Source organism: Penicillium samsonianum (assembly GCF_028829775.1).
Source record: "Penicillium samsonianum strain IBT 33392 chromosome Unknown utg000003l_segment0_segment0, whole genome shotgun sequence".
NCBI classification, from domain to species: Eukaryota; Fungi; Ascomycota; class Eurotiomycetes; order Eurotiales; family Aspergillaceae; genus Penicillium; species Penicillium samsonianum.
Window position 1 is genome coordinate 5,584,097 of NW_026643261.1, and position 27,554 is coordinate 5,611,650.

Sequence of the window (27,554 nt, forward strand, 5' to 3'; positions counted from 1 at the left end):
CAGGGCTAAAGTGGAGAGTTTGAGATTATCAAGCATAAGAGTTGATATCGGCTATCATCGGTCTAAGTTTCATAGAAGTGGACGTCATGCGGGGAGCAACAGTCCGACTCCGACACATACCAGATCCTTGTAGTCGACAGGGCGCAACCTTAATAACCTTTTCAAAATTCGGGCAACCTTCGACTCTTCTCCGATATCTTCGTCCGACCCCTTCACCGGCGAGAACTCGGGAGAATCCCGAGACCCATCTCGGCTACTCTCGGTATCAGTGTATCAGTCATCACACACTGGACTTAGGCCTGGAGATATTTACGGCGGGGAAACCAATTGAAGATCTTCAAAGCCAGTAACACATCTTCTGTTTTCCCTCATCATGGCCGCAGAGAACATCACCCATCATATCGTCGCCATTGAGGCTGTCCATTGCCCAATCCCGGAATTTGATCTACCAGGGCCGCATTCCCGCGCAGTTCACCGATGGACTGATCCCGTTGATCTGCCCAGCCGCGTCAAAGATGCCACAATCATTATAACGACAACCATACGCCTGACGGCAGAGACCCTCAGCGCCGAAGTCACCCCCAATCTCCGCCTTATAGCAATCATGGCGACCGGCACAGACTGCGTCGATGTAGCAGCTGCGTCCGCACGAGGAATCACCGTGTGCAACTGTCCCGGCAGTAATATTGACAGTGTCAGTGAACACGCCATTGGACTTTACTTTGCCACCCGACGGAAGTTCATCGAGCTCCATAATGCCACAGTTGCAGTTCCTGCGGACTTGTCCCTTGATACTGAGTGGAAGACCAATGGCTCATTGCTCAGTCGGGTTCGTGCACCTGATGGAAAGGCCCCGTTATTGTGTAGTGATGAGACCGTTTGTATTGTTGGATACGGATCGCTAGGCAAACGCATCGAGGCTATGACAAAAGGTCTCGGGATGAACGTGATTATTGCTGAGCGTAAGGGTGTATCTCCTCGAGCGGGTCGGGTTCTGTTCGAAAATGGCTTGAAAAAGTCGACTGTGGTTGTTTTGTGCTTGCCACGAAGCGCTGAGACGCTCAACATGATCTCTACTGCGGAGTTGCAGATTATGTCCCCTCATGCCGTGTTGGTTAACGTTGCAAGAGGTGGCATTGTCGATGAGCAAGCCCTGGTTGAAGCTCTCAAGCGTGGGGCGATTTCAGGCGCGGCCACAGATGTTTACGCCACAGAACCTGCTGGGAGAGGTGATTCCCCGTTGTTAAGCCCAGAAGCAGCCGGGTTGAATTTGGTATTGACACCTCACCTTGCCTGGTATTCTGAAAGGACGTTGCAAAACCTACAGGCTTCGGTCAAGAACACAATTGAGAAGTGGTGCGTTGGTGAGATTATCAATCAGGTGCGATGATAGTCGGGAGATTTCGGTCATTTGTAAATACATTTGGCAAATAGAGTATTATAGACTACACTGTAAAGCACTTTGAGACCTTGGAGAAAATATCTATGCCACCTTTGATGAATAAACACAGAAAATTACGCGGTTTACGATATAAACGTAGGAAAATCTACCAAATACACTTGGAAATGACGATGTCTGTTTATTGCTGGGTTTCATTAAAAGCTTCAAGTATGAATACGCTATGATCAATATCAATCCTGTGCTTTTCTTATCCCTAGTATCCGAAGCCAGAGTGCGCCGTGGTCAGCCACGTTGAATAGCCAGCCATTTTCTTACTTCACGTTACTTGTATCCAACTCATCCGAAGAATTGTCTGCAATGGACCCATTCGATGTTGTGACTTCTCACTTGCCCACGGCCACTGATGATGAGAAGTTTCGGCTGGCATGCCAAATACAGACGGAGGGATCACCAAGGCAATCCCCCGAGTCTCCTCCTTCCCCCCCCCCCTCCTTCACCATGTCAAAGAGCTTCGTGGACGTCTCGTAAACTACACAAACCAACTAGTTGACCTAGTGGAAGGCCTGGTGCGGAACATAAAAATAGATTGGATTCCCCTCTGCTTGACTTTCTTTATGTGGTCGGTCTTCCGCCTTCCTGGCTTTCCTTGGCCGAAGGACCGCCCCGCACCAAAGCTAGATACTAAAGACGACTTCAAAAGCATCACGAGCATGGAAACAAAGACAGCGAAGATGGTTCCAAAGAGACCAGTGATATTAGTTCTGGAAGCGGCTCATGTGTAGTCGAGGTAGACACTCTCCGAGGTGCTACTGGGGGTCCCCAGCCCACAAGTGTCAACAAGGGTCATCGAAATAGAGTGATCGCGACACCTATCGACAAAATACCATCTGCAATTGTGATCAAGATTGTTCCTTAATAGTAACAGGAATCACTCCCATAGTTCCAGATTCATTCCACGTGCCAATTTCAACCATATAGCTGGCATCCTGGTTGAGTTTCTTGAATTCATTCGGCTCTCCGGGCTGCATAGAGGCCTTCCAGGATAGACTGCAAATCTTCTTATCCTTTACGTCGTCAACAAGATCGATGCTTCCTTTTGACTCGTCCATAGAGCAGATCGTCCGTATACCGCCGTTATGGCGAATAACCATGTCGTCGACATCGTCAGAAGTCAAGATATCACTTTTGTCATCCTCATTGTAAAAGCGGCCGCTGCGCAGACGTCAGAAAACACCACCTTTAATACTAAGCGACAATGGAAATACCTGTCAAGGTCCGCATTTTCGATCCGGATATCAAACTTCAAGTCATCTTGAATTTGGATACGGAGATTTTGCTGGAACAAAGCAGAGGCCATCTTGATCAGTTGATAGGTTGATTGAAGCTGAGGGACTGTTTAACGAAGCAAATTTGGATAACGAATAGTTCGTTAACAATCCAAATAGCCCGGGGGATAACCACCTTATATCAATGAGAGAGGTGACGGCTGCTCTATTTCTGAACCATGGGAAGGTATGGGACTCCACATCTAGTGAAAAGTCCCAATTTTCCCCCATCGGTGAGGTTGGCAAGTTTATTACAGTGGTGCTTTCAGGTAGATACTTGAAAGGGTATCCCCGTTTTCGTCTCAGTGTTCATACGCTTCATCCCATACATATAAGGTATCTTTTGGACTTTCTATCTCTTTTGAACAGCAATGATCTCAATGAGTATTAAAAATATTTATGAAGTCATCACTCCAAATACAGTTTTTCGGAATTATAAATGATCGTCAGAATTCCATAGAACTGTCCAGACCCCGTGGACAACGCCGGCGAACGGCGGATCCCACGGGGCGGCCCACATTACCATAAGGTGGGCTTTTATCCTACGCACGGAAAGTGTTCAAATACATCATGATGACGGGTTCCTGAGATCTCTTAGTACATAAAAATATTTCTAACAGACAAGTTTATTAGCTCTTTTTCCTTTACTGTGATTGTAAGTCTACATGAATGGTTTTCCTCTTTGCCCATAATTCCACACTACTAATGATTTCCCAGTTACTATCAGTTATAGCAGACACAAAATCGAACCGAGGCCATTTAGTATAAACCGAGGAAACAAAAAACAGTCGAAGGTTTATTATAAGGGCCGCGCTCATAACTTCGTGATTCTCGCTGCAGATATTACCGCCGTGCAAAGATAGAAGGAAGATCACACAATACCGCTTTCGCGGGTGATAGATAGGTGGAAGATATTTACTTCCCATCAGTATGCCTCCTTCTTTCTCTACCGTTGTGTATTGTCCCGCAGCCAGGAATCTTATAAGCTCTAGAAATGAATTTTAATCTTGCCAGAAATGAAGCCTGATAGGCACACGCAAAGCTACGCGCTAACGAGAGTTTGCATCTTCACTAGATATAGACCTCAAGGAATGTATAATGAAGCCAGTAAGGCTACACTTGAGGATGAATTCGGCACATCCAATGATCGTGAGGTTATGACTTATATATTAGAGAAAGGGGAAATCCAACTACTGTTATGCCGATTGATAATGTCAATTTCTTTTCTGTAATCTCTGATAAGATTCCTTTTCATTGCTCTGTTCGGAAAGAGAGGATGTCGGCTAGAAGATTCTCTAAGCGGTAACTCCATTCCGCTCCAACAAGCTTGAAGTGATCTTGGTGTCCTTGCCCAAAACTACTAGACACCTGCTTTTGACTTGGGCGCCATTTTCAATTGACCAGTTCACCGGTCTTGAGGCTTATATATAGAAATTGGTGGATTAAGGAATACAAACCTGATTCACTCTATATTTATACGCAACAAATCCCATATCTCAATGGAAGGATTTTCTCTCCTGCGCCAAATATGAGTCCCCACAGTGAGTGAGCTCTTTTATTCAATACTTGAGAGAACTCATCCTGAGTCAGGGTTGCTTTGCCTCCATTTATGCGTTGCATATCAGGCTTTAATTACTTCCCGTCATGTGTATATAGATATTGTTGTTTTATATACAGTAAAGGGTCAGTCCCGCTAGTTTTGTTACGATTTGATTCTTTCTTTCCTTCCTCTATCTTTTCTCTCTCGGTCTACGACTCGACTACAGCTATCTTGGCTCGGCCACCCCCAACTCGTTTCACTTCGCCAGAGCCCTACTGGTGCTACGGGTGGCGGAGATCACAACATAGACTTGAGAAGGTTGGGATGGTTTCGCATTCGGTCTTACATTTGATCCCGCTACGAATTTCCAAAGCAGGGCTTTCTAGCCTCCCGGCTTTGGACATGATCTCACAATGGACAAATGCAGGGTTTACCCCAACGCAACCTCCACGCATCCGCGACTCTACACATTGCCGTCGTCTCATTTTCCGGCGTTAGGGACTCAACCGCGACGCGCAGCATTCGGCTTATAATCTAGCCCCATAAATTTCCCTCTGGAGATGAACCCAAGGCTGTGGTCACTATCATAATGGCCTCTATAAATCAAAAACTTTCGAGTGGAAGAAAGGTTCACTTCAGATATCTCGCACTTTGGTGTCTAAGGGGCAACAGATTGTGGCAATTTTTGTCTGGTCGTGCTCACGAAGAGACTACGACTGTGTCTTGGTCGGGGTGTCATGTTGAGATGCAATAGATTGAATAAATTGACGATATCTCTTCCCATTCAATTATTCTTAGTATCTGAGATCTAAGTCCGGACGAAGTCCTATTATTATGCCTTCACTTCTAATTCCTAGCCAGTTTTCACACTGAGGTTTCTTCTTATCAAAATATCGAATATCACTATCACATGCTGCATCCCATGCTTTTGAAAGGATATCACTCTAAACCAATATAGTTTTATGCCGAGAATTCAACATTAGATAACTATCAGATGATATTGTTCTAGACGGAAGTTTCTCCGATAGGCACGCGTATCATCTGCTAATTGAAATGTGATTTCAATCACAATCTACAGGGATTCTTTTGAGTTGAAGCATGTGCTGTGCCCGACTAAATCCACGAAATGTGATGCCCAGACTAGTTGATATTTTGCCCGTTGGGTTGGTGCAACACACCGACGACAAATAGCGTAAATGCAGAAGGAAGGAACCAACAACGGTGGCAATAAAAGATGGTAACGTTAATAGCGAGGCTGCTATTTCCAGGCAACGAGGCTTTCCCTGAAACGCCAACTATAGTTACTATAGAACGTACACTTGTGATGGACAAGGAGTGAAGCGGTAAAATCCAACATGTACTATACCAGCGCCATTTCAGCGTCCATACTTAGTACCAACCCCGGGTGTACATTCCTTATTCAACCGCACCCGACTAATCCCGCCCAGAGGTTGGAAGTCGAGAAGATCGGGACGTTGGAATCGGGTAATCTTGGGAGGACCCTAAATCTGACTAAAACAGCTTAACAACAACCCCCAAACGTAACTTCACGATATTCTCCGATGGGCTCTGATTAAACACCAATGTACATATGCACAAAGTCCCATGATTATCAATCATTTCGCCCCATCATCGATTACTAAGGCCGCCTCAATCTCACTGTTGCACTGTTGCATTCCAGCAACGACGACAGGCAGCAGGGCCTCGTCATACATAGACAGCAATAAGCTGTTACAGCCTCACTGCTTCGGGTTTCCGGGCTCTATGCTGGCCGAGGTGAGGTGGTTACTCAAGCGGGGGACACGAGGCGGGCAGGGCTGACGATCGGCTGTTGGATTATTATTCTATTTCGAGGTTGTGTGCATTTCGGGCAATAGGTTACATCTACATCAACGTGGCAGCGACTTGGCTAGGGTAGAAGGTACGAGGAAATTCGATGTATAGTTGGATTATAGGGATAATAAATAAGATTACTGATTTTATTTTATTTTAGATTGTTGGTTTTATTCCGTGATTTGGAAGGATATTCTTGTTTCAGGATTTGGTCAATGTGCTTAGTTCAGGCTACCTAATGTACGAAGAACGGCTATTGACAAATGTGATATGGCACGTGGGGCAATACTCCGACAACAGGTCACAGAGATCTGGAGCGCTGTTGGAAATTGCAAAATATCACAAAGCGTCGAAGATAATGGAAAAACAAATGGTGGGGGTATACAAGAGTGGGTATCTGAACAAGGCGCTGGGAAAGACAGGTTCATTAAAAACTTGGAAAAATCAAAAGAAAAAAAAAAGAAACACCGGGTCCTCATGGATGCAAGCCTGAGGGTAGGCTGAAAAAGGTCAAATGATGACTGAATCAAGGCGCTGCAACTCCATGCAAGAACATGATCCTCGTGGGATGGGGGAATAACGGATTCGCTGAAAAGGGAGAAAAACCAAGAAAAAAAACAAATGTGAAAGTTGGGAAATGAGTCAGAGAGCCAAATGAACCAGCGGTGTGTGCAAAGGACAAGAGGATCGGAGGTGACGGAGGTGACGGAGGTGACAAGAGGTGACAATGCCCAGGGATTTCTAGAAGCGCCGACAGCGAGAAATTAGGTAAGCGCGGGGGCCATGGACCCATGTCCAGATGGATCCCGAGGTTGGCCCGTGCACGTGGTCGCATTCACAAAATACCACTCGGGAGTGAAGCTTATATGTGGCTGATGATCGACCATGGCGTGCTGTGCTGCTTGGAGATTGGGGCTGCTAGTATGATTCGCAGTTGGGAATGAGGCGATCTCGCGGGTATCACGGTTGAAGGGGAAAATAAATCGAGGTTAGGCACCGCTTGGCGTGGGTCTCTGCACACCTCGGGGAGATGCGGGGTGAAATTAAAAGATAAGGCGAGGTAATGACATGATGAAGAGAATGTGGCGTTATTCGGAGAGCGCCTGCGCTGCACCGGGCATTGCCGGTGAGCTTATTGACTGAGCACCTTGGATGCCGAGTGAGCACGTCGTTTGGGAGTGGGCACGACTCGGCGCTTCTTGCGCTTCAATGTCTCACGCTCTGTCACAATGCTCTGCTTCGCTGAGCGGAGGGCTTGGGTTGCTCGCGCGTGGGCTTCAACCTTGGCGAGGAAGTTGGCCCGGTCTTCTTGTTCGGCGATGGCGCGCAAACGCTGGAGTTGCTGTTCCATGGTCACCGAGCAGATGGTACCGGCGTCTTGGTTGATGGCTTCATCTACTGCTTGCTCGGCGGCCGAGTTCTCTGGCATCCACAAGAGGTCATCGTCAGAGAGAAAGGCACTGGCGCAAGAATCGGCGGAGTCGTTGCTTGAAAGGGAGGGACGGTTGGGCCAGGAGGGGAAGGCATATGCTGCTCCCATCTCGCTAGAAAAAGACGACTTGCGTGGGTGGATGTCGAGGAGCGAGTCGCTGGGAGTTGGCGGAGGGGCGAAAGGGCTTGACATGGAAGAAGAGGCGCTGCCACTCCAGGAAAAGGTGGGTTGTGCTGGATCTGTGCTGGCGATAGGAGCCGCCGCCTTGGGGAGCGACATCTCACGTAGACGTGACTGAATAGGAATCATGGTGGCGGATATGTTGAGTAAATGCTGAAAGGGTTGGCAGTACCAGGGCCCAGTGGGTGAGAGAGACAACAGTGTGAAGGTGTAAGGCGAAGTGAAGAATGAAGAAGAGTCGAGGAGGGTTGTTTATCAATGATCGGTGAGAAGGGCACACACAAATAGATATCAAAGATCAAAGCCGGGGAAAGACTTCTAGACTTCCCGATACCCTTGCAGTCGAGAAAATAAATTTCCCAAAAAGGAAAAGTAATAAAAGAAAAATCCAAAATAGGGAATCCAAAAATAAAAAAAAAGGATAAAAGAATAAAAGAATAAAACAAATAAAAAAGTAAATCAGAACAATCAGGCGGAAGGAGGTTTCCGCAAACAAAGGGCTGTCGATCAGCCTGGAAAGAACCAAGGGTGGAACTGATCGACCCAAACAAACAAGAATAAAAAATAAAATAAAATCCCAAAAGGGAATTTATTTTTATTTTTATTTGAGAATTTCGAGATGTATCGGATTTCTGACACACGGGGAAAGATCGGATCCCCGGTTTAGCGCTGGTTATTCCTGCCACAATCCGACTCTGACAAGTCTGACACAGATATTTGTATAATGTATATTGTATACAAATACAACTCAAGAGAGAATCTGATATCAGCAAATACTGGATTTCCACAATTCCCTCTTGCGGCAGCAGGTCGAGTTTTCCCCGAAAGGGCTGCCCAACAATCTTTCAAGATCTGGTCTGATCTCAAAATCGGATTGTTTGGAGTACTTTCCAGTTCCGATGACAATTCTCCAATGATCATGCCTCGGATTCACCGCTTCGTTCGGGAAGGACAAAAAAAAAGTCCTAAACAAAATCTTCGAACGCCTAAACGTTTTGAGGAATCAGGTTTGTTGGCGTTTGGCGGTCACGATCCAACACGTCAACACTGTTGATAATTTGGTATTTGTGCGAAATTGAAGAGAAATCTACACCCACGGGAGAACGAACCATCCTCTTTCTTTTAAACTACCTATGTCGAAGGGAGTTTTCCCGTGTCTCCACAATCGGGCCAAGTCTAAAGTCCGTGGAGGATTCGATTTTTCAATCTAGAAGCCTTAGTGTACAATCTAAATGAAAAAGGAACGGCGAAAGGATTGGAAACTAACGGTTTTCCGTTGCCTCGGAACTTCTCCCGCCTGGTTGCCCCGGCTCTATAGCGGATAAATGCAGTTCCTCGGCATTTTTTAATTTGCCGCCAGATACTACCGTTCTACTCCGTACGGAGTACGGAGTTCTGGGAGTTCTAGGTGTTCTGCTGTTCTGCCAGAATCTAATCAGTCCCCTTATCGAATTACTCCCGAGAAACGTCCGTCTAATTTTCGCACAAATCACAGGCCACCCCACAGTCACACCGAGGCTCTAGTGGATGCTCTTTGTCTAAAAATCAATAAATCGAATATTGAGTCTAGATCGTCCAAGTCTAGACCACTCAAAACAAAGACATTTCCCATCTGCTAATATTCGAGATCTGTTCCCGGAATCGCATGCCCCTTTCCGTTCGATCTGTCAGCAGTATTTATGTCTTTATGATCTTTCTGATGCAGATGACTTGCTTAATGCAAGCCCAGCGCCGACGGGGAAGAATGTGACGGTCTTCCCCGGTCCAAGTGGATCAATCCGTGATCCTGGGAGTCCCGACGACCAATTTATGCTCTCCCATTCGGGCGTATGATCGCCGTCGCCATCATACTCGTCATGTCCAAGGAGACTTAAGACGTATACACACCCCCCCCCTCCCCCCCCTACCGATAGACCGCAAGAGTACTTTGGCAAATGGTACATATCGAATTCCCCGATAGCGCCAAAGAAATGTGAAATGCAAATACCCTACGCCTCCTACGTCCTCCTACTCCATAATTGATACTTCCGCGTCCCGGCCCGCCGGGGAAGATGAGAAAAACTTTGTAAAGGGGTCAAGCGGGTGGTCAACGACAGACCCAGGAAATCAAATTCAGATCGACGTGACAGCCTCCATGGTACAACGCCTTTGAACACCCGGCTACTACTCCGTACTCCACTCCCGATTATATCATATTGAACATACGGAGTAGTTCACGCGGCATGTGAGAAGCTCACTGGATGAGGGGCGGGCCGCGGTTCACGATCCGTCGCGTCGAGTTCGGATCTTTCCCCCTTTCCAGGCTCTCGGTGCTTCAATAGATTTTCAATGCATGCCTTGTTACCTGTCCCCTGGGTTTCATGGTGGAGACAGATAGTTCCGCGCCGGGGGACTGGGGTGCTAGAGCTCCGGTATTGATTTGACTCAAAAGCACGTTAATCTCCCGGGGAATACTCGGTATTTTGGGCACAAAACTTCTGTTTCAGAGAAAGCGAGAGCTCGGTCTATCGGTTTTTACCTCGGGTATGTTTATCCCCATGCAGCTTTGCGAAACTCGGCTTGGGTCAATGACGAAACCATACAATGTAGATTTGCGTGCAAATATTTCCGTACTGGCTATTGGACTGGATTCAAGCACGGAGTAAGTAAATGCAGGGTAGAAGGGAGCTCGATTTGCATATCGAATTGTGTGGCCAGCTCTAGCCCCTTTGTTAAACAAAGTGCATTGGAGCTCAGACCCACACTGGCCCCTTCCCGGGCTTCCCTGCAGCTTATGTTGTATACCATGCACCTCATCTGCAGTTCACATGCAGTTCACATGCAAGATCTCTAAACTAAAATGGCAAGGACACAGATGGCCGGGTCTGCTCTTGCATACATAATGGAATGGCACTGAAGAAAAGAGGTTGAATATTGTATCCACACTGTCTAGAAGGTACGACATATTTCAATCTCCCGATTCACTGCTCCGTGTATCAACTTGGACCGAGGCCTAGCCTCTATAAACAGTAAAAAGATTAATGTGACAGAATCAAGTTCCGACACCTTGACTCACCGACTCAATAGCCACAATTCCATTTCTAGGTACTTTTTTTCAAGTTTGCGCACATCTGCACGAATTCTCGATAGATGCAGCTCATCCAGGGTTGACGAGGCGGGCACTAAAGATAAGATACTATTGAACCATGGAACATACATCCACCCCATGGGGTTTCGACCCACATTCCGCTGGCGGAGATTTTCAAGAATGTGAGATAGCACATTCTGTAAGTACGCAGTACGCACGTACACGGTCCTTTTTGCAGTGTGAGTAACCCAAGATCCTGCCGGGACACCATCCGCGGTTTCGGCTGCATCGATCGACAAGGGTGTGATGGCTGTGGCGGGTTGACGGTGTACCCGAGACGTGTCCATGGGGCTTGCTTCAGTGTCAACTTTCATCATATCCCAGAGCAATAAACGCCCCCTTATTCATCGCAGGGACTGTGCTTGCATGAGTACGATCCGCACGGATAGCACAGTCGTAAGCCCATAATCTAGACCGACGCCAACGTTGTGATGGTTGCGAGATCAGACAGCCCATCTCTGAGACCGCTAGGGTAGCCATCGCGATTGGATACAAGGTATAGCTATCATTTCTTCTGCTGACTCCAATCAAATCATCTTATCTGAGTCAGTCAGGACTTACATTATACCTACTAACAGCCTGTAGACACTCACAGCCTGTAGATTAATGGTATCTGCCTTGACCGATATTTGCGACCGGGTAATATGCGATCGCCACGGCCGCTTTCCCGTACACGCTTTAGGAAATTCCCAAGACGGAACCAATATAAAAAAAAAAGCCAGGGGGGTCATCTCCGTCTCATGAATGGAAATCACCATCATACCCCCGTGGTCATTTTCGAGAACGTGTTGACACACCGCAATGCAGCACCCGCACATGTGCAAAGCCGAAGGGGAACTGCGGTAGGCCGTGAGCCCGCGTTAACATCGTCGACGATGCGTCTTCGCTGCAATTCTTCAATTCTTCGACTTGCCTACTTCGGCCTAGCCAGCAATCGCTTTGTCCTGTCGAGCCGTTGTTCCTGTACAATGCCGGGCATGAATGCTTCGGGCGCATCGACGTTTCAATCTGCGCTGGGTACTGACATCCGCGCTCTGCGCGTTTAGATGCTACGGTGAATTTTGACAGCAAAAAGCAACATCCTGGTCGTACACGCTGGCAACATCGTATGCCCGACCGAGTGAGGATGGATAATATCCGAACAGGGGCGTGGGATAGTCTCATCCCGTGGTCGTGACAACCCTGGCCGCGATAAAGTGACATGGGTTCGTTGCCTGGCTGCTTATCCCCGATGCATGGGTCGGATAGATGGACTGGCGGTGAATTGTGTTTCCTTCCTATTTGGCTCTTTGAAATATGCACCTGAAATTTGGGCTGTTGTAGATGTTTGCGAAATGAGGGGACTTCTGTTGGGATTTGCGACCGACATTTTTTTGACTTGGAGGTCTCGAAGGTGTGCCCAGGTGGCTAGCTTCATCTCTCGCTATCCTCTCTGGTGTCCTCTTCTGTGCCGACAAAGCCGTGCTATGGTTTGTGGCGAGCTTTTGCTATAATAAAGCTTGATATTTTGTCATAGTCTGGCCTGCTGAGGAATCGTTAACAACACCATAATTTAGGAGATATTAACATTTTGTAGCCTTGAAATCCTTAGAAGCTAGTAAATAAGAGCTTGAGGTACTTCGCTGTTTCTTGAATGATGGAAGCGGTAGTCGACAAAAAGCTCCGGGAGACTCGCACAAATTAAATTGCCTAATCGGGAAGCAGACACTTGTTTTATATCGCCTCTACGGCGTTGTATTCTTTATCTGAGCTTTCTTCGAGTTTACTCGAGCTGCAAACCCTATTTCTTCAAAATATTTTGGCCCAAATAGTTTCGCAAATACCGGAGAGACACGACACCTCATTATTGGAATAGAAATCATACTAGATATTCTTTATATATATATATTCAATGATATCTAGACTTACATATTTCAATATTTAGCTTCGCCGTAGAGATTATTACCTTGCCAACTTCTAGATATGCTACTTGATGTGTTTTCTATCTTTTAACTGCAAGATGAATATCACAGGCACAAAATAAAATGGTTTAAACCGGAAAATCCGACCTTTCTATGTATAACTAGGGGACTGGCAGATTGCCGAGGCTCATAAACTACCAATAATTCTACCTCATAATCCAACGCCCCTCTGGTGTAGGGTAGGTGACTTCGTTCGTAACCTGGATATTCCGGTAATCCGGTCGAAAGCCTGAGTTCACATCGCCTTCGCGCCCGTTCGCCTGGGGGGAAATCCATGCATCCTTTTGATCCCAGACTGGCCAGAAAGTCCTATCAATTGCGGTCGTAATTTGACTTTGCCAAATTAGTGTAGGGTTTTCCATGAGTGCTTCGTTGTATCTTTCGTGAAGATGTTCAACCGCTCCAGCAAGCTGTTGGAGGCTGTGTGCAACCCACCAGGACTCACGGCCAGCTGCGGTATCCGCCGACCCAAAATACATCAAACAGTCAAAGACAGTGGCGAGATTGTTCAGGCGAGGTAGAAATCGGAAAACGCAACAAGCTTCAACCCACATTGTGACCGAATAACGCCGGACCAGAAAACGGGCCAGAATCGGAATCCAAGAATCATTTCTTTCCAAAGTATTTGATGGTCCCTCACTCTGAGAATTGTAAAGCTTTTGGGCTTCCGCAGGAGTGACGAAGGGATGAGCCCGTTGAAGGTGGGTATACCAAGAAAGGGCTGCGTAGCGAAGAAGGGGGTATTTCCTTTCCATGTTTTCGAGAGCAGTTGATCGCAACATCTGTTCTTGTTCTGCCATCGTTGCTTCCCGGTGGTCGCAGCCTGCCTGTGGAGGAGTGTCACCGTCCACCTTGCTCTTTGGCTGCTGGAGAGGCTTGGCAGGAACATCATAGGCCAGGAATGAAAGGCATCGCATTGCGAGATGCATGTTGACTACCGCCTTATCCTTGAGAGAAAAGGCACCATCTTTTGATTCAAGGTATTCTTTGAAGGACAGATGGATAAAAGAAAGATTTGCATCATCTGTGATCTCGACCAACGCACAAGTAATTATCGGAATGCAGTCAGGAAAATCACTCAGGTAGTGCAACTTGTTCGTTGGCGTGCCCGGTACTATCGCCAGGGCTGTATGCATTGCCCGTGTATTGAGCGGAATCAGGGAATCAGAGATCCAATGGAAGACATTCCCGGCGACAGTTTGCTCTTTTTGGCTCGATTTTCCCAGAACTTCGAGAATGCAATCATAGAGTTGTTCCAGCCCTTCCAGTCTTGCAGGGTTATATAATGCATATCTGCGCTCGAGGGGAGTAACAGCAGAGCAATAAAGATAATTAACCAACAGACGCGCCCACAAAAACATTCCGTTTGCATTGTTGGTGAGATCGACCGAGATAGTTTCGAGGTCTATGGTCTCATCGAGTCCAAATAAATGACCGTCAGCCATGCAGGAGAGATGGTGGTCGAGGAAGCTCTTGATGTCTGAGAAATTGAGAGATACTGGGAGTGAAAAAACACAACTCTCAACATCCTCTGACTTCAACGAGGTGAACCATAGAGGAAGTGTGATAGTCGGACGACTCAGCAACAGTACCCGACAATCATTCGACCGACAGAGCTTTTTCAGAAGCTCTAAGAAGGTAACGGCATTTTCGCACTCATCGACTGCATCAATAACAAGAAATGTAGGATGTTGTCGTAATAATATTCCCAGCAATGCGAGAACATCGTCCATCGAAGCCTGATGCTGCCCACTGCCAATCTCGTTCATGAGGATTTCGAGTGCGTCAATCGTTAGTTTGTTTCTCCTGTGATAGTTGACCAACTGGGAAGCAATAGATTGCAGTGCATCTACTGGGCTGCGGCTAGCCCACCTGTCGGTGGATGAGAAATGGAAAAAGGCCACTGCTGGAGTATCTTGATCGTCCGGGACAAGAGCGTCGCCGTTCTCCAACAGATCATCGATAACAAGACATGAGATGAAGGTTTTACCAAACCCTGGCTTAGCTAAACAGAGATTTAGTTAGAATCACAAGTCGGGCTAACAAGAACATGGATGTATGGATATCATACCCTGAATAAATAACGTTCGCTGCAGCCAGTCTTCCCTTGCTTCGTCTATACTCCCTGCGCCTTTGTGACCAAAACCCGCATCTCGCCACAGTAGATATCTGGGACTTTGCAGAAAGTTCTGACCGCTACTAGGGTGTATGGAATGTCTGGTACGCTCGTAGACATCACGGTATCGGGGACTTGATAGCCAGTCTCTTATGGCGGCGACTTGCTTTGCTGATTTGTGTCCTTTTATTAGCACTTTGGGTTTGATTGATTATATCTTCTCCCTTACCCTGTGCTTTTTCCTGTTCAGCGAGGTCTTTCCGCGTTTCCGCGGCTGTTTTTTCTTCCGCTGTCTTCAAATACTGAAGGAATGTTTCGTGGTGTCGGGTAATTAAGTCATGCTGCTGAATCATAGTCTCAGTCTCAAACCATGCTTGGTGCTTTTCCAATCTCTCAAGTACGTCCAGAAAGCGGGACTGGAATGGCTTCCATAACAAACTTCCGCTCATTGTGGTTCTTCTGATGAGCGTTGATCCTGTGGACAATGTCAGTTGAGCAACTGCAAACACTGTGCTAGATGTGCTCACCGCGTTGTATCCTTGAGAAAATACGATACACATGGAGTGAAAAGTCAATGATGTCCGCATAAATAAAGGACATTGCCTGCCCAAGGCGATCGTTGTCCTTTGCATCAATGCCTCTCCGGCATATGTCGAACCAGGTCTGGTATTGTGGCAAGGTGAACGCAATACGTTCAAACATATCGCTGACATTCTCGAGGAATTTGACGAGGTTGCTTCCCAGCTATGTATATATCAATATAAATTTCGCGCTGCAAAATGACCGGGAGGACATACCAAGAATACAATTCGAATCAATCCCCAGAACCAAGCTGCCCATTCTGGTTTGATCGAAACGAAGATACCGACGACTTGGAAGTATGGCTCAAACGCTTTGGAAAAGGTGGCAATCTTGCGGCAGCAAGCAGTCAGTCTGCTTTTGTGCTCATGCCTCACCATCATCAATCTTATTTCTCCAATCATCGCCGTATGGTTGGCAAACTTGCGGAAGGAGGCGCGATCATCAATCGAAAGTGTATCTCTTACTGCTTCCAATGACGAATCAAACAAGTCGCTTGCGCTATGCCAACATTATTGCGGTGTTCGAGAATATTTCGACTATCATAATACTCACTCTGCCATTTTCGGGTGTCATTAGCTAGCCTACGGATTGTCTCCGTTGGTGAGTTGTGGAAACGAGGGCATAAATCCCCTCCCGTTAGAACATGATTGATTATCTATTAATACCGAAGATCCAGGCTTTTGAAAGTTGATGGATGTGAGGGGATGTACGAATGTAAGCGCCCGATGAGGCTGTGCTCTGACGTGGCTGTACTCTGCTGTGCCCAATGGTGTTGGGGGCTACTACTTTCACTTGAAATCAGAGACCTCTTTTGTTATGCATTTTCGATTTTTCTAATCGAGTCTTAAGACCGAGTATCTAAACAATCAAAGTCGAAAACAGATTCCCCTTGAACCAACGAATTTCATCCCAAACCGTATTTTGCTCGCCCTAAAATACTTTCGGTTAGTGGATATACATAGACCGAGTGATTCAGTTCGTTCAGCGCGACCCGATAGTAATTAATACCTGGGAAACCAGCTGTAAGGGTGACTATGTTTATCGCTCGAATAGATCTCTATTTCCGAAACTAGTTATTAAGATCTATGTAGATCTGGAGAGCGATGAGTTGTCGCTGAACATAGTCCAGAATTGGTTTCTCGATATCAATTTCACCATTCTGGGTTCGGATACCGCTCAATTTCTTCTCTATATGATAAAGAAGTGTCTACACTATTGTATCTCTGATATCAGATCTGCTGGGCATGTGCTGTAGTTGTTTGCCGTCGTTGCTACTGAGATACAACAGTCTAGATAGTTAACTAATTGTACTCTATAAAAACGACCAACTTCCTCTTTTTTTTCGCTTTTCCTTTTCTCTTTGTCACTAACTGCATCACAAAAACACATCTGGCATTCTCATCCTCTCCTTCAAAATGTGCGACGACAAACCACAACCCGAAGATTTCGATAACCCAGACATTCTAAACGCAGTTAACCCTCATCCCAAATGGGGCTATATGCATGGTAAGATAGCTTTACTCTGCTTTATTGTCCACTGACCCTAAATATGTATTAGGTCCAATCGTAGACCGAAACCCTGCCTGGGTTCCTTCAGCTCACAGAGAATTTCCGTCTAGGCGAATCAAGGCCAAAGAGTTGACATTGGGCCTTCTTCTTGATCCCCCTGATCATCCATTGAACATTGCCTCACGTTATAATGGCCTTGTGTATGTTTGTATTTCTACAATTAGCTGTTCATATATGTATGCTGACCAAATCAGTTGTGATGTCAAGGTAGACAAGACCCAAATGTGTGGGAAGACTTTCGGATCACTGCGTTCTTTTGATATGCACATGGAGATGTATCATCCAGCATGCTGTAAGATCTCAGAGGAAGTCTTTGAATGGTGCTAATAAGCTTAGTTGTTCCTTCTCTCGTTGCAAATTTCAATGAGGGAGCCTCCTCACACGCAGCAAAAAACGCTATGAAGCGGTGGATTCTTACTGGGGGGTGGCGAGATGCATCATACCGCTACGAGCCTGGTCGCTGCAAGCCCAAGAGTCCTATTGGACGTATGTGTGACGAGCTAGAAGAGATTGCGTACGTACAGTGTTTTTTTCAATTGAGTTCTTACTTAGTATAATATCCCGCAGAGCCAACAATCCAACCTTCGCGAAAAAGTGGGGGACTCGCTTCCATCGCCGGCACACTGGAACCAAGTACAAAGTATATATGATCCCTGAAACCGAATAAACCTCAGGGAGCTTAAGCTGACCTTATGAAGTACGGTGCAATTGAGCCCCCGGACCAATCCCGAGGACCACGAAGACAGCGACGCCCCCTCCGCAGAAGTGAATAACACAGCAGCCGTTACTAAGAGAATCGAGGTCATCGATCTGACGGACTAGAGAGGATACTGAGTGGGCCTCATGAAGATTCGATTTGTTTGTTTTTCTGATGTTGAAACCAATGCAATGATTGAAGGTCTCTAGTAGAGTTGAAATACACACCGGTTCCCGCAGAGCCTTCGAGGATGATCCATCCATCTAGAGAGACAAAGAAAACGAAGACATAGAAGACGAATCTGATGCCTCAGATGAGTCACTCAGCGTTGGAACAAGAGGAGTAGCAGAACAGGGCCTAAGGATCCATCTCCGATCAGCACCAACACCTTTGATAGGAATCCAAGAGTGATTTATATGCTTCCTTCTAACCTCCACCTGACATTCCCCAAATGCTTTCTCCAGTCGACGATCAAGTTTGCTCTCCTTGTGAACTCGGTCCTGGCCTTGGAAAAGCAACTGTCTCCGTTCAGACACAATCACCACACCACAATCGAAATCATTCAAATACATCGATGCCACCTCCAGCCGGAGACTATCCCAGTCTATATTCTCCGGGATCCATTCCTGGACTGGCCGTAGGGTACTTGGTTCATAGACCCATTTAGGTGTCCAGCATTCGAAGTTCAAGGGCATTCTGATACGGGATCGCCCACTCCACAGTATCCATTTGTTGCGGGTTGGAATTATTGTGCTGCCTCCTTGAAGGAGGGCCAAGATGTCGCCCATCCGCAGGAATTTGTTTGGGCTGATAGATAATTTGGTGAATTCTGAGTCTGATCTTTTGATGATTTCAAGGACTCCGATTGATGATGTCGGTGGTTGTTGAAGTAGCATTCGTTTCCAACTGGCGTCTTTTCGTAGGTAGAACTTGAGCTTGCGACGCTCAGGTTCCCGCAGCGGAAATCTGCTTACATCGGTAATTTTCGACTCTGAGGTTTGTTGTTGTTTGAGGAAAAATTGAGCCCAGAGGATATCTTCTAGGAGCGGATTGCGAAGGCGCTGTGAGGGATCCGAGATCTCGAATTTGGAGGGTTTGAAGAAGAGGCACTCCTGGAGTCTGACTGATGTTCTGATCATGGTGTTCCAAACGCGAGATACGCGTTGAGCAGATGTTAATAGAGTCCTCATCTCTGTATGTAGAAGGATGTTCTCGAGGAGCTCATTGATGAGGAATATGTCATGTGGTTGTGGTTTGCTAATAGACATTATTGAAGATGATGCAGAGTACTTCTGTCGAATTAGAATAGGAACAACCAACTTTATCAAGTATTGGGGACAATATCATCATACCCTATGACGATCAGACAGGAAATGAGGACCCCGGGAGACCTTCGGGATCTATACAGACTCGGGTGTAACTCCCACAATATCCAACGTCTGGGAAGGAAACAGATTCTGTTTAGGTCGGAATTGCTAGTTTGCTAGTATAACTCGCTGTAAATGTAAAAAGAAGCTTCGGATGTAATTTGGCGAGGCGATGAAAGGGGTCTTTATGTAGTTTGATGCTATGGCAGGTGGCCCCAAGGTACTTACTTAATGAGGTGATTTCGGACCAACCGTGCTGGGAGTCGCCTTTCACAAGGTGCTCGTGTCTAAATGCGGGGATAATTATCCCCAGAAGCTGCATCATTAAAGAGCGCTATCGGTGTCGATAGTAGCCTCGAGATCGGCGTTGACTGGGTTGCGATAAATGAGCATACTGAATTACAAGTCAGGTTGAAACCAATTGAGATGTATTGCTTCAAGAAGTCAATTCTCGCGTCGGAGTCCCAATAATAGTACATTAATTTACACGAAATGCTCCCAAACACAGTGGAGCTCAAATCAACGCCAAATGGAACGTGGTATCGGGTATCATGATGATGCAGTAGCCGGCCACAGGGCGCGCCTATGCGGGCAAGGACAAAAAAAAAAGTAAGAAAAGATATGAAGGTGATCATGCAATGATGGTAGAGCGGGAGTCTAGTTCATCATTCCGTCCAGCATCATTGTCAATCACGTTTGAGATCTTCAAAGGCTGGTCGGCAGGGGGGAAGTCGTCCATCGGCAACGAAATACTCGTTTCACGGGAAGTCGCAGATTCGAAGTCGGTGACAGTAGATGGAGTGGAAATGTTATTTGGCATGGCCAAGTTGGACATTGATCCTTCACTTCCGAACTGAGTAGACTCTGCGTATCTGTCGTATAGGTCATGTTCCGGGGTCGCAGATCGAGTCGGACACGGCGAGACGGAATCATCCACAGCTTCGTAGAACAGCATGAAAGCACCTCCTTGGGTCATCACATGACCTTCACTAACCATCTGCACGTCATCGTCGCTGAGGCGCCACCAACGCTCGGGCTTGTCCTTATCACCCTCAGCTTGAAGGATTTCGTCTGGTGCAGGAGCTGTGAATTCCGATGTCGGATACTTGCGATAACAGATATAGTGTCCATTCTCATGCCGGCCGTAATGGGTGATGATTGCGCGTAATTGATATTGTCTGCTGGGGACTTGAATTGATTCGCCAGGTTGCGGAAGCATGGACCGCGAGGGGTTTGTTTCCCAATGCTCAAAATTGTCGCCGGATTTGCTGAGAGGCTGGGTGCCAAGACACCAATTGTTCAAATCGATCATTTGAGGAAACGTGACTGCCGCGAGATTCTTCTCCAACGTCCCAGTGTACTCGTCGAAAACACTGCGGTTGATATGGATAGCAAGACAGCGAGGAGCCCGCGCAATGACGGCTTGTCGAGATTTCGTGGTTGAGATTCGATTCTTTGAGTTGATATGGCACTTGTTTGCCAATGTGTTTTCGCTGAAATCATTCCCGTCCAAAGCTGTCTTGACAGCCTCTAACCGCGAGGAGGCTGACAGTTTCACAGCATCGAATGGTTGAGGTTCGTCGGAGCGGTCTGACCGACTCTCATCGGCTTCAAATCCACTGATCAAGTTGATAAGCTGCTCCTGTCGATGCAACAACGTGCACTTAGCGCATTCCACGCCTTCAATAGGCTCAAGCGTCATGTATTGGTCCAAACATTCGCGAACATCGTACGAAGATCTTTTGCCCAGAGGAACAGTGAGACAATTGAAAGGTATCAACGAGAGCCCTTCAGTCCATCCACATTCCATGCACCCAACTCGTTGAGCGAGTAGGCCTTCGAGAGGATTGCAAGACGAAACCCTATCAAGATAAAGCTTATCTGTTGATGGGAGAGATTCGGGTTCCCAAGGCGCCACCGGGTCGTCACAGTCGCTGTCGCGAAATATGTTCTCATCGGGTCCTGCAATTTTCAATCCCATATTCAAAGTTTCTCCACGTGAGCACAGCTCGGCCTCATGGTCAATTTGATTAAGCAACTTGGAAAAATACTCTTGCGCATCTTGCTGTTGCCAGCTACTCATGGACTTGAGAGGCCCGGAGATCCACAGCTTGGTTCCGCTTTTGGAGGCGCTGTTCAGACGGTCGATGAGGTCTAGTAGTGCCTCGTGGGTCGAGTCGGAAGCCTTGCCCGAGAGGTTGTCCACGTTGTGTCCCAGAAACTCGGCCAGGTATTTCAAAGAAGCCAATCCCTGTATGATGCTGTTCTGGAAACACGAGTTGTTCCAGTTTCCGAGCCCCGGGGGTGCGACATCCTTGGTGTTTCCCAGCAGCGCATTTCCGAAGATAGAGAGTGATCTTGACCGCGAGAAGAAGGGGAAGTAGACGTTGTTGTTTAATCCAAGAATCCGGTTCATGGCGTCACTTTTATCTTGGAAGGGCAAGGGCGACAGGGCTAGGGAGTTGGGGTCAGAGGTCGATATGCGAGGGTCCAAAGCGATAACGATTCGAGAGGGTGTAAAATAGACGATGAGATCCCAGGGGAGCTGAAATAGCGATATGGGGACAAATCCAAGGTAACCAAGGAAGATAGGAATGGAAATGAGAGCAATAAAGATGTATGCTAGCGCTTGATTGTTTTGTAAAGTCGTGAAGGCGGTTTCATAATGGCTGTTGCGGCTTGCGTACTGATCGGGGTTGGAAAAGATCTCAGATCGCCCGTCGCAGGTGTTCATTGTCAATAAAGCCAGATGAGTATGTATGGCAAGAGGAATCTGCCAGCATGAGCAATAGCATGGATCGATAGAGAACGTGAGAGTGTCAAGACGCGTGTAGAATGGAACATGAAGGTACATACATCCATGGATGTTTGCGCGGAAAAGGTGCACCTTTGGTCGTCTTCGTCTTCCGTAAACTTTTTTTTATCGATAGCGATTTCACCCCACGAGATCGATAATTCTTCAAAACAGCAACCATGGCGAAGAGCACAAGTAAGTTGACTACTAATCTCGCATACATTGATATTTGAGTATCTAATATTTGAACAGACGGGTCCCAGCGTTCCCGTGCAGCACGGAGGGCAGCGTCCCCGAGTCTCGACCTTGACAAGTCGGTGACTTCGCTTCCCCGAGCGGAATCTCCTACCACAACAAGGCCTTCGGTTCTGGCTGACCGTGCCACTTCCGGTATCCAGAAAAAGCAGAAGAAAAACGACAAGGTTTCAAGGGCTCAGCGATTAAGGCAACAAAAGGGAATGGACCGAGCTGAGGCCGTGATGGATCAATTGGAAATCAAGAAGGCTAAAAGTCTGGCTCGCGGCAGGACCGTCAACTCCCGAAGAGTATGAAAACATATGGTCGTTTCGTTCTGGCGTACAGGTGCTGACATTGAGTTAGGCTGATTGGGAGGATACCAACCGCAAAACCTTGGCCTTCAACGCTCTTCAACAAGCTGACGACGACGAGGATGACGAGGATGACGATGCGATGGCCGAAGATTCTGCACCTGCCAAGATTGCTGTTGCAAAGAACGTCTTTCAAATCGCAACTGAAGGCTCCAATCCCGCAACTAACGACTCTACGACTGTCGATGAAACCGACGAGATCACCTGAACAACTCTGGGGGGGCCTGTGTGATACATGTTGAACATCTTTGGTGGGCTCATTTCCTTGGCCTTAGTTGATTGATCATGCGCTCGATTTCGGTGGCTGCGGGGCCAGATGCTTTAGTGCGGAGGAGTTCCAGAGTGTTAAGGTCCTTAGTCTTTTGTGCCTCTTCTCCGGCCTTCACGATCATACCGCACTTCACCCACATCTCGATTCTCTCAGCAGGGGGCAAGTGGGTGCACTTTGGCACGAATCCTGAAGCAAGTTTTGTGTTTCCAGCACCCAAAATCTCGTTGTAGAAAGGCTGTCTTGTGTGAGCGTCTATTCCAGTAGTTTAGAATTATCGACTGTCTTACCTCCCATCCGATTGGGGATTTCTTGAGCTTAGCGATTTCCTCCAGCTCGCCCCAGTCACGTTTAGCCACCAAAGCTCTTAATCTCAACCACCAAAATGTTTTCTCAGGCATTTTGAATTCACTTTGGATCTTGTGTGCTCTTTTACCATAACCACCTCGGACAAGTCTGTAGACTGTCTCGTTGAGACTAAGACCAAGGAACTCGCTGTGGTCCGCCAAGTCTTTATCCAATGCGTCTTGGGTTTTCAAAAGCTGGGAGGCCTCAGAGACTAATTTTTGGTTTAGTACCACTGTCGATTCCTTGGAATCCGACAAGAGGCGAGATGCTAGGTGCAGTTTCTCGGTTTGGCGTGTCAAATCCGTTTCGCGTAATGCTTCTGACACTAGCACATTAGCACCATCGATGGGTCGGTCGTCTTGATAGAACAGGTCTTTCAGTAGCTCGATGTCATCGCCTCGTGCAGCAGTCTCCACAAGTGCGGAAGCCATTGGGCGGGTGTTGATCATTCGGAAGAAGCTTGCCAAAGGAAGCTTGCTCTTAAGATGCAGAAGCACGTAGTTCACCAAGTCATCATCACCACTCTCAATTGCCTTATCGAGGGCAAGCTCATCCTCTTCCATGTTCAAAAGCAAAGGAACTTGCTTGCCGGCCCGTGGTTCATGGTTGAGCAATTGGGTAGCCAGGTGAGATCGACCCTCATCATATGCAGCTTGAGCGATAACCTCAAACGAGATTCCCGGCTTTCCATCGAGTCTTTGGACAATAAGCTTGCATACAGCTTCGTCATCAACAGTCGAGACCTTCACCTTTTGGCTTGCCCAATGGACATAGATCTTGTCTGCGGGAATCTGTAGATATTCGGAAATCCTTATTGCAAGCAGATATTCATGCCGGCTGATTAGGCGTTCGATGAGTCCTTCCGGTGTGAGGCGCAGGTATTGCTCGTATGATAATGGGAGCCCGATCTTATAGTCTCTCAATGCTTTGAGAACACGTAGTTTTTCAGTCATCTCAACGAACTCATCGCTATTGTAAAGTTCGAGGACAGATTTGCCAAACGATGCAGCTTTCAACAGGCGCTTCTGCCAGTAGGCGTCGAATTCATGCCCCGCTGCTTTAATGCAGGTGTCAACTGCTGATGGTAAACTCGATCGGATGCGTTGGATGTTCTCATCGGCCTTGGGCGATTTTTTCTCGAGTTGATCCACCGAATCCAGTAGCACGGAAGCGGGGGAAGACGACCCAACACGGAATATCTCTTCAGTAACACCTGGAAATTGTCAATGACAGTCTGCCTGTTTCCCTGTGGTTTTAACTTACCAGCGACCTTGTGCACGAATTCGCATGTGTCATTAGTTATGAGACGAACTCCATCAAACTCTGGTATGACATGAACACGGCCATCGTAGTAGTATCTAAGATGATTAGATCGTGGTCACAGATATTACACAAAAGAGACCACTCACTTTGATGCGACTCCATTGGGCCCAACAAGATGAATTTCATCTTCCCATCCAAGGATGACAGCATCATCGCCACACCAATTCACGGTATTTGGCGGAACCCGAGATTTTGAATCATATTCGCTGAACTTGTTTTGGAAGTCATTGCTGACTACCCATAACCTCCCTTCGGCAGTGAAAAGTGCGACAAAGCGCCCTGTTGGGGACACACTAACGTGTTTGAATGGACCATCTTGCAAAACCTTGTCTTCTGCTTCTGTTGAGTCGATTAAAAAGACGGTCTTGTCAACAGCCAACAGAACCTCAACAGAACGTGAGAGTGTATGGGCTGGTGGAATTAAAGCCCACGATGATACTTCGCCTTCCGGGCATGGTGCCAAGAGCCGCGGGCGCGGCTCATCATATTTGGATACGGCAATTAGCTGGTTATTGGACAGCAATGCAACAAGGCCTGATGACCAAAACTGGCAGGCTCTCACGCCATACTCTTCGGCACCCTGGTACATCGTTAGTTTGTGCGCAGTATTACTAGGGCAGACAGTCACTAAATCTCACATTTCCGAGAGAGAAGGATGTGAACTCGCCGTCCAATCCGAAGTAGCGTCGCACTGTTCCATCCTCAGAGACGACCAGGAGCTCTTCCTTATCAGACCAGCCTAGTCCGCGGATAGTGGCTTGTTCCCACTGAAACGAGTTAGTATGCTCATCATTATTCGATCATAAAGTGCAAACATACATTTATACGATTGATTTTCTGTCCAGAGCATGAATAAACATCAATTGTGGAACGGGAACCCTGTCCATCGCGAAGTCTGAATGGCTTGCTTTCGTCGCGATAAAGCGCTGATATCCATGTTAGTCCAGATCTTCAGTTCTCCTATGGAGACTTACCAATAGCTCCTCCGTAGGGGGCGCCCGCGACAATGTAGTTCTCTAACTCGACGTCGTCCTCGAAGATGGCGTCATACACGGCAATTTTGCGATAAAAGCTGTCTCCAACCTTTTCCCAGTTTGCGAGTGGATTTGGTGGCATGACTGTGGATATGATCACAGATGAGGCAATGAATCCTCTACCTGGGCAGTTGTTGGATGTTCGAGCTGTTGATCGGGAGAACGGGGTCAAGCGCGCTAGGCTTGATCGGGTGGTTTTGTCGCCTTGATTATCAGGCGTAGATTCTCCACCACAATCCTCCCGAGGTCGAACTTCTTCTGATAGTTGCTGCATCTTCATTGGCCAACTTGGTCATCTCTTCAAAACATGGACTATACAGATCTTGCCGATATTGCTCAACAATTATCTGACCTTGAAGTCGCCCTTTTGCTGTGCCTTGTTGCCCGCGAACATTGCTTGATCGAGACCACCAGCCACTGTATTAATGACCTCGCCAAAGAACTCGCCTTAGTATGTCAATGCACCCAGAATATTGAGATGATGTCTAATGGAAGACAGATTGGCTCAACTACATTCAATTACTCATACTGCATCCTCGACTGTTCATCTGCAACATCTATTGACGACATCTTCAATGACGTTCTTACCCCGAATGCACGCGCAAACTATCGCCCATCGCGTCCGTGGTTGAACACTGAATCGGTATGTTGATATTTCAAATATTTGCTATGATTCTCATTGCTATAAGCTAATAAAATCAGTCAAGCAAACGTTCTTCCTATAAGAGCCTTGGGGATTACAGCAAATCACCAACTCCCTTTTCACAACTTGGCAGTAACGTTGTCAATATTGTAATCGCCAAAAACTTCAATTTCGTCAGTGATGATATCCAAATGCACATGCTGCAGGTATGTATTCAGATAGACAACCTAGTAAAGACAATGCTGACATGCGGTATAGTTAATGCGATCGAGGGAGCTGGTCACTGAGAGCGGGACCCTGAGTGCGCCTCAGGACTTCCTTTTCATCCCTCTCGTGGCACGAAATTCCGACCAGCTCCGACCACCTTTGAAACCACATATGGTAAGTAATATCTGTGCATGCCCGCATGTTAACTGCTTTACTTTAGCTAATGCCGCGGTAGAATGACAATCTCTTCGTTTCTCATTTCCACAGCCCCGAGGCTGGGTATACCTACCTTGAAGAGAATGACTGGCTTTCAGATGGACAAATTTCGGCTTCCTCTGTTATTCATAAGTCGAAGGGCAAGCAAACGAGGAGTGCTACGGTCAGCCCGTTGGTAAGTTTGATATTATTCGAATCCACTTGGGTTTTAGAATCACGAACAGAATATAATAATCTAATTCCGGGCTCATGAACTTCTAGGTAATGGATCAACTTCGAGAAACAAGTGCGTCGGTGAGCACGAGCGCGGAAGTCGTTCGATACATCCAAGATATCGTTGTATTTCTGCGGCTCAGTCGCGCTGTTGCGGGTGGTGTGTCTGCCAATGCAAATATTCAATTTTCTCGATTTGCACAGTGAGTCCTAACATATCCTCCACCAAATCACTTATGTCTCGTATCTTATTGATTTTAATCTACAGACTTCTAGCCCCTCTTCATGGTATCGATTATCTGACTCCCTCCATCGTGGCCCTAGCCGCCAGGAAAGTCTTTCGCCATCGCATTATTGTCACTCCCCCTGGCGAAGACCGCAGTCTGCAGTATGGAAGTCATTTACATGCGGTATCTGATGTTCTCGCTGATGTGACGCCGGATTCAATATTGGATGGCGTTCTGGCACTCGAGCCGCCTTTATGATATTTCAATGTATCTGCTTAGCTATTCTTGATTACTGCATTAGATACCCAACTCATATTAACAATTTTAATTCGTGGCATCACATTCCATATGTCAATTTCAGAATCTGCGCCTACAGTAGAACCAGCAAGACTTGAGCCAGCTTGCGGCGGTCACGGGTATATTCAGTCCATAAAGAAGACTGCGTGGGCTTACCTTCTAGTTCACTGATAAATTGATATTTCTAATGCTAAGTAAGTCGAGGCTATACATGTAGATGATCGCGCCAGCATACACCGGATAGA

General features: G+C 47.0%; 11 protein-coding genes across 11 annotated transcripts; 4 read left to right on the forward strand and 7 right to left on the reverse strand.

Annotated features, from left to right (window-relative positions):
- Positions 1-373: 373 nt before the first annotated feature.
- Positions 374-1,390, forward strand: N7471_005749 (D-isomer specific 2-hydroxyacid dehydrogenase family protein; the record flags this gene model as incomplete). Its single annotated transcript, XM_057278468.1, has 1 exon — positions 374-1,390. One exon carries the CDS (start codon positions 374-376, stop codon positions 1,388-1,390), a length of 1,017 nt encoding a protein of 338 aa, XP_057138078.1.
- Positions 1,391-2,301: 911 nt separating this feature from the next.
- On the reverse strand, positions 2,302-2,759 carry N7471_005750 (aegerolysin family protein; the record flags this gene model as incomplete). Its single annotated transcript, XM_057278469.1, has 2 exons — positions 2,302-2,614; positions 2,668-2,759. 2 exons carry the CDS (start codon positions 2,757-2,759, stop codon positions 2,302-2,304), a joined length of 405 nt encoding a protein of 134 aa, XP_057138079.1.
- Positions 2,760-7,232: 4,473 nt separating this feature from the next.
- Positions 7,233-7,841, reverse strand: N7471_005751 (uncharacterized protein; the record flags this gene model as incomplete). The annotated part of the gene is made up of 1 exon (XM_057278470.1): positions 7,233-7,841. The coding sequence occupies one exon, from the start codon at positions 7,839-7,841 to the stop codon at positions 7,233-7,235; it is 609 nt and encodes a 202-aa protein (XP_057138080.1).
- A 2,863-nt stretch (positions 7,842-10,704) lies between these two features.
- On the reverse strand, positions 10,705-10,975 carry N7471_005752 (uncharacterized protein; the record flags this gene model as incomplete). Its single annotated transcript, XM_057278471.1, has 3 exons — positions 10,705-10,711; positions 10,768-10,873; positions 10,909-10,975. The coding sequence occupies 3 exons, from the start codon at positions 10,973-10,975 to the stop codon at positions 10,705-10,707; spliced, it is 180 nt and encodes a 59-aa protein (XP_057138081.1).
- A 1,971-nt stretch (positions 10,976-12,946) lies between these two features.
- Positions 12,947-16,058, reverse strand: N7471_005753 (uncharacterized protein; the record flags this gene model as incomplete). Its single annotated transcript, XM_057278472.1, has 6 exons — positions 12,947-14,805; positions 14,872-15,087; positions 15,146-15,391; positions 15,444-15,660; positions 15,714-15,996; positions 16,051-16,058. 6 exons carry the CDS (start codon positions 16,056-16,058, stop codon positions 12,947-12,949), a joined length of 2,829 nt encoding a protein of 942 aa, XP_057138082.1.
- Positions 16,059-16,913: 855 nt separating this feature from the next.
- Positions 16,914-17,889, forward strand: N7471_005754 (uncharacterized protein; the record flags this gene model as incomplete). The annotated part of the gene is made up of 5 exons (XM_057278473.1): positions 16,914-17,004; positions 17,057-17,207; positions 17,262-17,359; positions 17,404-17,581; positions 17,766-17,889. 5 exons carry the CDS (start codon positions 16,914-16,916, stop codon positions 17,887-17,889), a joined length of 642 nt encoding a protein of 213 aa, XP_057138083.1.
- A 138-nt stretch (positions 17,890-18,027) lies between these two features.
- On the reverse strand, positions 18,028-19,032 carry N7471_005755 (uncharacterized protein; the record flags this gene model as incomplete). Its single annotated transcript, XM_057278474.1, has 1 exon — positions 18,028-19,032. The coding sequence occupies one exon, from the start codon at positions 19,030-19,032 to the stop codon at positions 18,028-18,030; it is 1,005 nt and encodes a 334-aa protein (XP_057138084.1).
- Positions 19,033-19,762: 730 nt separating this feature from the next.
- Positions 19,763-21,865, reverse strand: N7471_005756 (ubiquitin-specific protease UBP1; the record flags this gene model as incomplete). Its single annotated transcript, XM_057278475.1, has 1 exon — positions 19,763-21,865. One exon carries the CDS (start codon positions 21,863-21,865, stop codon positions 19,763-19,765), a length of 2,103 nt encoding a protein of 700 aa, XP_057138085.1.
- Positions 21,866-22,104: 239 nt separating this feature from the next.
- Positions 22,105-22,741, forward strand: N7471_005757 (Alb1 domain-containing protein; the record flags this gene model as incomplete). Its single annotated transcript, XM_057278476.1, has 3 exons — positions 22,105-22,120; positions 22,178-22,470; positions 22,526-22,741. The coding sequence occupies 3 exons, from the start codon at positions 22,105-22,107 to the stop codon at positions 22,739-22,741; spliced, it is 525 nt and encodes a 174-aa protein (XP_057138086.1).
- A 49-nt stretch (positions 22,742-22,790) lies between these two features.
- On the reverse strand, positions 22,791-25,588 carry vp16 (tethering complex subunit VPS16; the record flags this gene model as incomplete). The annotated part of the gene is made up of 7 exons (XM_057278477.1): positions 22,791-23,039; positions 23,092-24,362; positions 24,413-24,507; positions 24,559-25,052; positions 25,111-25,239; positions 25,292-25,398; positions 25,447-25,588. The coding sequence occupies 7 exons, from the start codon at positions 25,586-25,588 to the stop codon at positions 22,791-22,793; spliced, it is 2,487 nt and encodes an 828-aa protein (XP_057138087.1).
- A 225-nt stretch (positions 25,589-25,813) lies between these two features.
- N7471_005759 (uncharacterized protein) lies at positions 25,814-27,270 on the forward strand (the record flags this gene model as incomplete). Its single annotated transcript, XM_057278478.1, has 7 exons — positions 25,814-25,957; positions 26,006-26,149; positions 26,209-26,355; positions 26,408-26,530; positions 26,592-26,747; positions 26,834-26,988; positions 27,054-27,270. The coding sequence occupies 7 exons, from the start codon at positions 25,814-25,816 to the stop codon at positions 27,268-27,270; spliced, it is 1,086 nt and encodes a 361-aa protein (XP_057138088.1).
- Positions 27,271-27,554: the final 284 nt, after the last annotated feature.